The sequence below is a fragment of the Catharus ustulatus genome, chromosome 3 (genome assembly GCF_009819885.2).
Source record: "Catharus ustulatus isolate bCatUst1 chromosome 3, bCatUst1.pri.v2, whole genome shotgun sequence".
NCBI classification, from domain to species: Eukaryota; Metazoa; Chordata; class Aves; order Passeriformes; family Turdidae; genus Catharus; species Catharus ustulatus.
The window spans coordinates 59,677,776-59,689,218 of record NC_046223.1 but is presented as its reverse complement, the minus strand read 5'-3'; the positions used below and the strand labels follow the sequence as shown (position 1 = coordinate 59,689,218).

The 11,443-nt window shown below is 44.4% G+C and overlaps 1 protein-coding gene across 1 annotated transcript; it reads right to left on the bottom strand.

The window, feature by feature from the left end:
• Positions 1-29: 29 nt before the first annotated feature.
• On the bottom strand, positions 30-10,325 carry SLC22A2 (solute carrier family 22 member 2). The gene is made up of 11 exons (XM_033055423.1): positions 9,915-10,325; positions 7,667-7,770; positions 6,523-6,677; positions 4,305-4,473; positions 3,298-3,412; positions 3,092-3,198; positions 2,761-2,975; positions 2,385-2,493; positions 1,894-2,006; positions 755-854; positions 30-326 (listed from the first exon to the last, which is right to left on the bottom strand). The coding sequence occupies exons 1-11, from the start codon at positions 10,323-10,325 to the stop codon at positions 260-262; spliced, it is 1,665 nt and encodes a 554-aa protein (XP_032911314.1). The 3' UTR covers positions 30-259.
• Between the last annotated feature and the right edge of the window lie 1,118 nt (positions 10,326-11,443).

The window sequence follows — 11,443 nt, the reverse complement described above, 5'->3', positions numbered from 1 at the left end:
TGTCAGTATGGATCCCAGAAGTCCACACAGCTGATACAAAAATTTCCCAGATCTAAAATATGTTTCTCGTAGTGTACAGAGGGGGAAGTAGCTATGCAGCAATAGGGACAATCTCATCAGAAAACCCTAAAGACTGTAAATAAAGAATATGTGCAGAAATTGAAATAAGAGAGGCAAGACTTTGAGAGGGTATTTATTCTAAGTGGTATTTCCATGCTACTGCCCTAAAGCAGACTACCCAGCAAGAGTTACACCTTCTTCAGCCACGTGTTACTTCTGATCCTTGCACCTTGAGATAGATTTTGTTGGCCTTCGGAGCACTTTGCCTGCAAGAGTAATAAGACATGAACATCAACCAGGAATTAAGCTGTCCAGGGAGCACCTATAACTTCAAGTTCTTCACCTGCTCAGCCTTGCCCCAAGAAAATGATCATATACATTCCCTTAGGTTTGCTCTGGCTCCTCAGCAGATACTGGTGCTTCCCACACCACGTGAGAAGCTGCTGTCAAGACTTCCCTTTTTCTGTTCAATTGTTAAGGGGTTTTTTTAACACAAATACCATTTATAATGGTGCTGCAGGGCATTTGAGAGATTAGGGCAGTTATTCAGAATTTGTCCAGTCAGAGTCTGGAAATTACCCAGCAACTTCTTGGAAACCAACAAGGCAGACAAGTAACCCCTGGGATTCCCTCTGGACAGGGATTTTGCTGAATTGCGAGTGAAAACTGCTGCAAGTTTATCATCGTGACTCACCTGTGAAAGTTTTCAACATCCTCCACAGTCTCAGGCAAAACTCTTCCTTTAGTTTCAGGCAGAAGCAGCACCAGCCCACCCGCAATTACACCAAGCACAGCTTCAAAACAGAGACACAGAGAGCTTGTAAGCATTTATCAACCACTTGCTAATGCCAGACAGAACAGACTTGTCAAAGGCATTTAATTTTGTGCAAGATTTGCACCTCAAGTTTCTATATGCAAAACTGCCATGCTGGTGCAAAAATGGAGGATGTGGCTGCCCTGTGGAAAAAGCACCTAGTCAAGTCCTCTTGTGAGTCATGCATGAGCTAGGACACCTCAAACTGGACAGATCCTTCCTTTATAGAGGAAAGAACTCTTTTCAGTGCTAGAACAGGCCAGGAAAACCATTCCATCTTTATCCTATTCACATAAGATTAGAAAATGTATACACAATTTATTATCTTCTTAGCAATATGATCAAATTCTCCTCTGATAACTTCTTTTATCCAGTTTGCACATGTTTGGCATGTATTTTAAATCTACTAAGCATCCTGTCCTGTCTGTTAAAATCTGCATATTGCCATTCAAGGTATTTTTCTATAAATAATGTGCTTACCTAAAGATTCATAAAAGTGTTGCAGGCCCTGACCTGAGAGTTCAGGTCACTAGTCTGCAAAACTTATCTTGCATTTATTTACCAGCCACTTTCCAAATAGCTGGAGAAGAGCCAGTTAAAGTGTCAGAAAAGCTGAAGCAGAGCAACCATACTTGTACTCCATTAAATAGGCAACTACATGAAACTCTAGGGTTTGACTGCTGGACAGAGACAATACAACTCACAGAAGAGCAGTAAATCAGCTCTTTAAATTCATCAAATATTAAGCTCATCAAAATTTTTCTGAGCTCTTTGCCATCTGTCAAATGTGTATTCCATTCTAACTTCCTTTAAAATGCAAGGAGAGATCATAGGGGCAAGGGAGACATGAATGCACAAACAAGTTCCAGCTCATCATAAACTGAAGGCCAAGGCCTTGTAGGGAGCAAGGCGCTTCTGCTGAACTTAGAGCAGCTCTGTTGGGGGCTTTTCCCTCCTGTTGGAACTTGGGTCCCCCTCTGCACCCTGGAAGGGGGACAAGGAGGTAAGGTGGCACTTACTGAAGACAATCAGCGGCAGATCATGCCAGATCTCCACCAGTCTGTAGACAATAAATGGCACGATGACTCCACCAACATCACACAAAGAGGAGCAAACCATCACCCCGAGATTCCTAGTTTGGCAGCAAAGGGATCATGTTAGTGTCAGAGTACTGCAGCTGGAAGGGGATGGATCACAACTCTCACCCTCACACAGGACAGATCCAGGCACTTCAGATCCCTCACCCACCCTGGTTCTCCCAAATTTTCCCTGTATTTCAGTCATGTGAGTTTCCCCTTGTCTAAAAGTGCATTTCCTTTCTTTATTAAGATAACTTTTTAAAGCATGTTATTTGTGCTGCACCTTTAATTGTGTTTGTTTATGTTCAACAGTACCTGTGTAGTTCTGACACATTTGAGGATAACATAATTTAGCATAAAACATAACGTACACATCAGCCTCCACTATTTGTTTCCAGGCCAAATGCCAGCTGGAGAGAGGATGCACCTACCTGATATAAGTTGGATACAGTTCTGTGTTTACAAAGCAAACCATTTCAAAAGCCATTGTAATTCCCATTCTCCCAATGCAACCAGTGATCACTTTTAACCAATGTATGTCTGTAGAGAAAATACATTCAACACATTGAAAAGCATCCCAGCAACTTAGCAGGTGTCAATTACTACAACAGTGTTATTTTGTGGGACCTCTGATCCCATGCCAGTTGATGCTTTTTAGGGATGTTGGATTTTTTTGTTCCACCCGTGTGAGGGAATGGGAACAGTGAGGACCGCATGAACAACGGCAAAGGGACCCTCAAAAAGCAGCATGGAGGATCCAGAGGACAGGGTGGGAAGCCCCCACAGGGCTTCTTTCAGGTGACTTACCCTCTGGGATGAGGGCTGTGGCAAGGCAGGCAGCCCCAGCCACCAGGTTTGACAGGGCCCAGGGGTAGCGCCGGCCCACGCGGTCAATAGTGACGATGATGATGAAGGCAGCTGGGAACTCAACAAGTGCAGAATAGAGGAAATCCAGGTACATGTTCTCAGCAGCCATTCCCATGTGCATGATGAGCCCCTGGTAGAGGACGGAGCTCGTGAACCTGGGAAGAGCAGAGCATCCTGGATTTGTTAGATAGCAAGAGAACAGACATCCATGCCCTGATGGAGTATTCAAATCCAGAGCTCCAAAACCAGCTCTCCAGTGTTATAGTCTTACCAGTTGTACATCAAAATGAGCGTGTTTTTTCTTATCTGTGGTGTCCTGAAAAGATCCATCAGTGAGGGATTCTGCTTTCCACAATCTTCCTCTTCAAATTTAATATCCTATGGAAGAGCCAGTACATAGTACATTAATTTCTCTGGGAGGAACTGATGCAAGGTACTGTCATGATGCTTACATGTACAACCAAACCCTGAGCTCACCTTAAAATGGGAAGGCATCTTTTTCTGATTTTTTTTAGCTATGTCACTGACAATTTTCATAGCTTTGTCATTTTTCCCTTGAGATATCAGCCACCTGGGAGACTCTGGGAGGCACCTACAATGCAAGTGGATGCCATTATACAACAAAACATAAAGTCTACCTATTCTCCCATGACTGGAGGCTTTGGATGGATTAAATAGAGGTAGATGGATTTTGTTTATTTTGTGTGCTACTTCCTACTCCCCCAGTCAGGAAATGTAATATATCCCATGGCTGAGATTAGAAGAGGAACAGTTGAGGTAGCGGCTTTAGTCAAAGAGGAGTTTACCAAAGATAAATCAGGGAGGAGCTTTGAGGGAGAGTAATGCTCTCATCCATCTTATTCACCACAAGCCAGCTCCTCTTAGGGAGCTGTTTTCCACTTCAGCCAATACTGGTTAAGAAGTACTGATTAAGTTAGAGCTGGCTTACCAATTCAAAAATATGAAAGAAGGAAGGCAACAAATTTCTTTCTACTATTCCTAACCTCTTGACCCATATAGACAATTTCTCAAAGCCAAAGCACTCAAACCAAAAAATATAGATTAAAAAGAGACAAGAGAAACTAAAATGGAGTACCTACATTCTTTTTTTTGGTTGGACCATAAAAACCTGCAACTTTTCTGCCTTAAAAGAGCATGCTGACAACCTATTGCAGTTATGTTAGCATTAGATGATCTGTCAATAACCATAATTTCAGTGGAAGACAAAAATAACTCATACTAATCCAATTTTCCCAGTAGTCTGTTTTTCAAACACAAGGTCAGGTGGGGTGCACAGGCTAGGATTCAGCTAGATCTCAGTTGCTGAGGGGTCCTATTTCCCTCTCCTTTTTGCTGGGAACCTCCTCTTTGCACCAAGAGGGGTGCACACCAGAAAGGAGCACCCAGTCCCTGTCAGTACCAAGCCTTGGGAAGCAGGAGAAGCCGGGTTTTTTGGGTCAGAGGTACAACAAAAGGGCAGTTACCAGTAGTAGAGCAGGAGGAAGCAGGTCGGCAGCGTGACAGTGAGCTGCAGCCACCGCCAGTGAGGGATGGCGTAAGCGATGGCATCAAAAAGCAGGAGCCCGACGGAGAAAGCCGCCTGGTAGAGGATCCCCACCGTCCTCCGGTACTGCGGGCCGACCACTTCTGTCACTGCGAACGTGCACAGGGACAGGTGAGTGCCCTGGTGCCCCACGCAGGAGCCAGCAGGGGTGGTGCTGGAGGAGCAGTTTTATGGGAACACCCTGGAGAAACCTTGGCCATCATGGGTTTCCTGGCGTAATGCCTCCAGACAAAACCTCATGGTGTGCTCTCCTGGCACTGGGACTCCAGCAGAGAGGAAAACAGTGCTGCTGGCTGTGCACTGAGACATCCAGGGATGTCCTCTGCTGGGATGTCTCAGAGTAAATCAAGCATTCATCAAAGCGCACACGCGGATTGTGTCGTGGAATGCAATGCCAACAACAAAGCTGAACATTTTATTTCCAAAGCACAGGTGTTCAGCCTGCATCTCACTCCAAGCACGTAAGGAAAGCCTATATCACAGGATGGTACGGAGCTCCCAGGCCAGGCTGGAATTACTATTTGTCTGCACTCTGCATCTCCACACCAGAGCACAGACCCACACGTTGAGTCTTGCTGATACAGAGTTAAAAGGAACTATTCTAGCAGGCAGGCACAAGAGCACTCAACATTTTGCATCCAGTTGTGTGACTTCGAGAAAACAAACTCATTCAAAAAAGAACATTAAGGAGCTGATTAGCAGCCAAATGAATTTCTGAGTTTTGGAACCACAGATTAGCTAATTCTGCTCAGCTGAATGCTGCACCAAGACATTGCCTCAGGCTCAGCGGGACCGAGCCAGAAGCAGCTGAAGGGAAAACAAGCGCCCCAGCAGAGCAGGATAACAAGGTTGTTCTGTCCTTGTATCCTTGCCTGGACATTCAGTATTGGCCACCCTTAGGGAGAAGATACAATTTTAAGGTAGCTTTGGGGCTAGTTTGGGATCTTTTTCATAAGAGAGTTTCAAAAGAATCCAGGAGTAACAAGATGTAACAGAGAGAAAATATCAGGATGGGGCAAATCATTGTCCTGAAAGGGACTTAGTGCTCTAAAATGGCTTAAAGTTCCCCAGAAGAGGGGATGAAGATTTCATATGTGCCAGGAAAAGATTTAAGAGGCCAAGCAAACATCCAGAAATTCACAGGAAGGAATAATCATGTCTTAGCAGAAGACAGTTTAGACTGTGCGATAGGTGCTTTTATTTTATTTGTATCAGACATCTGGATAACTGAATTAGCAAGATGCCCACACTGAAAGACTTAATGGAAGTTTAGGGCACTGACTTTTACATTTTTACTACTCTCACAATGAACTGCATCTCTCAGAGATACTTGGTAGAGCCACCTCCCACCCTAACCTAGTTAAGGTTCTATTGGTCAGCTTTTAAAATAGTTAATCTGCTGCTTCTGTGATTGTTTGCCATTGGGTGTTTTGGAGATACCTTTTGAAGAGACTGAACACTCCAGAAAAATCAGAGAAGTCCCAGGCAGCTCTACCCTGAACCAGAAAGTGGTCCTGACTTGGCCCCAGACCCAGCCTGGCTGCACAGCTGTATCTCACCAGCAGTCACAGCTGGTGCCGGGCACTGGGAGGGGCACCCACACAGGCTGGCCCCTCCTTGGCTTGGCCACGTATCCCAGTGGATACACACAGGTACACAAATACCTTGTCTTTTTATCAGCAAGTACGTGCTGTTCTTCAGTTATTCTTAGGTTCTGAAACCTCTGTTTGCCCTTTAATGCTCTTAGTGTCATAAAAATGTCTCAAGTTTTCCCCACCCTCTGCCTGCTTCTTTAATGGCCTCCTATGTCACCATTCTGTCTGTGCCTGGGCCAGAGGGGCTGTGTCTGCAAGGTCAACTTCCCCAGCCAGAGCCTGATGGAAGGAAGAAGAGCCATGGAGTCCACACAGTTCTGCAAAGGTGAGCTGTACCATAGGGGAAAGCTCTGAAGGCTACTGTTGTTTCTCTCTAATGACAGTGCTTGAAAACATCCTGAGACATCAAAGAGGGAGAAAACTCCTTAATAAAACACCATGGGAGGCATTTTTAGAATGGCTTTTTTTTTCCAAGTTTTTTTGAGTTTTGTTCCTTCATCTTCTGCAGCTAGTTTTGCTCCTGGAAGGAGGTCCTGAACTCACCCAGGATGTAGCCTGCAGTCCAGCAGCCCTTGCTGACCAGCCCTTGCAAGAACCGGATGATGACTATCCACAGGTAGGTGGGCACGAAGACCAGAAGCATTCCACACACAATATTTGCAAAAATTGTTGTTAAAAGGCAAAATTTACGGCCAAACCTGGATTGGAAAATAATAGGCATGAAGCAAACCACTAGTCATGGAAGCATTCTAAACTAGTAAGAGCTTTGTGTATCTTCAGGGGAAAAAAATACATTTTCGCTATGCAAAATAGAGACAAGCTTTTTTTCTTTGCCTATTACTCACTTGTCTGCTTTTCTATGCCATGAAAAGTTACTGTGCCTGCTGCTCAGCAATTCCACAAAAACTTTCAAGAAAAAAATTATATTCCCATGTTTACATATATTACATTGGGACTGAAAAATAAGTATGGGTTAATATTATGACTTTGATGTTTCAACATGCACCAGATTTATAAGGGATTTTTTATCACAACCTTAACCTTTAAAACATAGTAACGTATGGATCTACTTGTGAGTGGGCTGCATTTCACAGCTGGAGAAAGTCAGAGCCTGCTGTCACTAACAGTCCTAGGCAGAAGGGGAGCAAAGGGAAAATGGGCCCTCAAGTACTGGCATTTGTTTCTTTCTAAACCCAGGTGCTTGACCCAGAGGGTCGACTGCCGGCTCTGAACAGGGAGCTAGAGGGATTATCAGCTTTTTTCACAGTGACTGCTGCTGTACACATCTGGCAATCTGTGACAACTATCTCTAAGCTTCTCCAAAAGAAGCAAAATGTTTCCAAGCCGCAGTCACACAGAGTGTGACAGATTAAGTGGGAGATCCAAACCCATTTCCTGGCTTTGGTTAACACCTGAGGGCTCTGATGTGGTACAGGAGGAAGTTTGGGGTGTACAGTTCTAAAATAGTCCTTGTGGGCTCTGCAGGGTTTGCTGAGCAGATCTGTGCTAACCAGCAGCTACAACCTAAAAGGCAGGATACAGGCTCATGCTATGCCTGAACACCCAGGGGGACGACCTTATGTTCAGAAGAGCAGAGTAGGCGTCAGTTGCACACCCTTTTATCTAAGATTGGCTGCTGAACATGGACACAGGAGGTCAGAGGGATTTGCTGTCAGCCCACACCTACCTGTCTGCAATGTAGCCGATGTTGATGGAGCCAATAAAAAAACCAGCATTCACAGCAGACTGAAAGAGATCCAACTTCCAGGAGTCCTCACACACCAGGTCAAACTAAAGGAGCAACCACAGTCAGAGACAAGAGAGTGAAATGAAGAGCTGGCTCATGTCCACAACTCTTCTTCACTTCAGTTAAAGACTTAAACTTGTTTCTAGGTCAATGCCTGTTTTGTCAGCACACCAAAATCCTACTAGCTTAACTAATTGTCCAACATTAAAAACTGGAACAAACCCTTGAGCAGTTTGCTGGCATTTCCCATTCATGTCCCATCTCTCTTTTCTGGAAAGAGCGTTAAGTGAGTTATTATCTGCCAAAACTGGCACCAGATTTGCCCTCATTGACCAAATCACCACGGATCTGATGATCACCCTGAGTTTTTCAAACACAGCTTTTTTTTTTGTGGCTGATGATGAACATTTGCAAGCAGTTCTTGTTGCCTCATAACCTGGCATGGCAGAGTAGTCCTCACAGAGCACTCAGGACTAGGTGTAATGCCTTTACCAAAAGTGTCTTAAATGCCTTTAGATGCAAGCCTGCCTTGTCTCTTGTCCCATGGAGCATTGGCCTCCTAGAGGAGGGTGGAAATATCTGCAACTGCCTGAAGATCACAGCATTTTCTCTCTGCTCTGCTCTTTAGCTCAGCTATGTTGTTGTACGTGTCCGGAGAGCAGGTATTTTTTATCCAGGGCCAAGCTTTATATGACATGGGCACCCACATATATTTGCCATCTAGTCTTGTCTGATCTTACTTGTAGAAATACATAAAAGCTACTGGAGAAAAGGTTTGCAAAAAACTCTCCTAATATGACTGAGAATCCCTTCCCTTCCTCCTGATAGCTGAGTTTAGTTGAATCTATGCATCCATAGTTAACACAAAAACAAATATTTCTTCTGATGCTCTATGGGACTTCCTATGAGGACATTCTTCCATATGCAAACTTTTCCTTTGAAATAACACAGTTTTTACTGCACTATCCTTTCCTTTTCTTAGCAGTCAGAGCAGGGGATGAAATAACAGAGCCTGAGAAGTTTCACAGAAACAGTCACAACTGGGAACTCATTAACAAAATGCAGAGTTATGTGACACATCTGGTTGTCCCACGAAGGAAGTGCTCCATGGGCCTGGCTTTGCACCCCCTTCAGCAGGAAAGGGGAGACAACTGATGTGAGAGCATGACTGCATGAGCCCACACAGACTGCAAGTGCTCAGCTTCCCAAAGCCTCAGGAGATGATGGTGGGGGCATCTGGACCACAGGATCTGCTGGAGCCTTTTCCAGTGAGATGTACCTGCTGAGCTGCTGCTGCATAGGCAGCCTGGGTCACCCTGCATTTGAGGTGCCTCACTTCCTCACTTTCAGATCTCACAGCCTGTAACTTGCTGAAAGAAGTACATTTAGAGTGCACCTCCTTATATCAAGGGCCAGTCTCTTACAAAACTATGAATGCTGAAGTTGCTAGAGCACAAATTTTAACCGCTCCTGTGTTAGACATAAACGGGAAAGAATCCTGACCACCTCTAAACATTTGGTGGAAATTTCTATGATGAGATCAAGCTTGCTATCCCAATTACTGGTTTATTCTTAAAGCACCTAAATTGCTAAAGTACAGCAAGTAGCTTAAATACCACTTTCAATTTATACCCACTCCTTCTGACAACACGAAAGTCATTGACTTTTCTACAGTTTATTCCCGAATGAAGCTAATTTAATTGTGGAAGGCAATACCTTTCCCCACACTGACTGCCATTCATTTTTATTTAAAACCAACTTTAAAAGATTTAATTCTTAAAAACTAAATAAAATAAAGAAGGGGGTGGGAGGAAGAAATTAAGACCATGCATTGGCCAGTTTTGTTTGCAGTACTGCTGGCTGCACTGTTTACACACCTTCACCAATTGGACTTCTCATGACAGAAATTTCATTCAGAACTGGACTTTACCTGGGGATTTATTTGCTGAAATGTGCTTTGCTCCCCAGCAGGAGATATAAGCCTCCTGAGCAGCTAAGGCAGCACTTTACAGCAAGGACAGAGGGACGATCACTTCTAAACCCCCAAGTGCAAGTTCACAGTGAGAGACAATCCCTTCTCCAGGTAAGCAGGAGATACTTGAACACAGCCAAGGCTACACCGACCCTCTCTCCCCAACCCTCACCTTGTCTCTAACAGAGGGGACAGGGCAAAGGGGGCTGTTTGTACCTCTGTCACGAGAGAGCTGCCAGGGGAGTCATAGACCCAGCCATCCCGGCAGGGCCCCAGGGGCACGGTGCTCCCACTGCCCACCAGGCTGCCAAGGGGGTCAGTGCAGCTGATGCCTGTGGCGTTCCAGTCCACCTCGTACCTCCTGCAGCGGCTGCTGAAGCTGGCCCCGTGGCCATCCCACTCGGGAACCGTGTGGTTCAGCTGCTCCTCCAGGCTCCAGCCACAGTGCTGGCTCAGCTCGGCCACCCCGGGGTTGGAGCAGCGATGCTCAGGGATGAACCCAAAGAAGACGACCCCCACGTACACTGGGGTGAAGGAAGCAGACAACAAACATAGGATAAAAAAGGTTTGCTTCTGGAACCTGTCAAATTCTCCAACGTGCTCTAAAATGTCATCTAGGGTTGGCATTTTGGATTAAAAACCACCTCAAAAACCTCAACTAGGTCCTCTCTACTGCACTGATATATTTAGTTGGCAGCAAACCTTCTTAAGTAGCTTTAACAAAGATATTTGACCAAAAGTCAAGAGTAACTCTATAAATTATTAAACTACATGTTGCAAGCTCTATTTTTTCAGTTTCATTTGAAATCAGACCTTAATTCACCCAGAGAGAATTTGCCTTTAACCCTTAATCGGTGCACTTATACATTCCTGTTCTCTGGAAAAGCCCCTATGGGCCACAGCCCTTCAGCTTTTGTTGGGGGTTTTGGTTTTGTTTTTTTTTTTTTTTTTCAATTAAGCAAGTCAGCTCCTCAAATAATAGGCATTTCTAAGGAAAAAACATCAATGGAAAATTCTACCAACATAAAAGCAACACATGGGTTTAGTGCAGAATGGATGGACATCACACGTGAGCAAAGCTTCTTAACCAGGATCTGTAAAAAACAGGTGGGTTCACTCTGAAAAAGAAGTGTCTATCCATTGATAGACATACAGAAGTAAAGGAAGAGTTTTCCTGAAAACTCCTGTATCATGTGTGTCTCACCCCTCACCCTCCACACACTTCCATTCCCAAGGGAAACCTCTCCCCACCTGTATCAGTTTTCACCACATTTTTGCAGTGATACAAAAGAGTAAAAAAAATCACTACAGAATTATGCACTGAGAACAGCTGTGAAAAGCCACAATATACAGCATCTATGCCCAACACAGTTTGGTTTTTTGGGTTTTTTTTTACCACAGAAGACCTTTAGGCAGATGTCATTGCAGGCATCTCAAATAAATGCCGTTATATTAGGCTCCAGTGGTACATTGTCCTGCCTATGGATAGATACCAGCTACTCCCACATCTTTTGCTGACAACAGCACCCTTCCATCAGAAAGAAATGCATAAGTGGAGGTACCATTTAAGACATTTTAAAAAGTGGAAAAATTGTCTGGAAAACAATTGGAATAGCTTAGGTAACAAGGAAAAAAAAATTAAAGACACAATACACTAACAAACAAACTAGCTTAGAAGGCCATTCTGGCCCAGGCATTGAAACAGAACTTGGTCTCACTGCTCATTAGCTACAGACCAAGCGTGG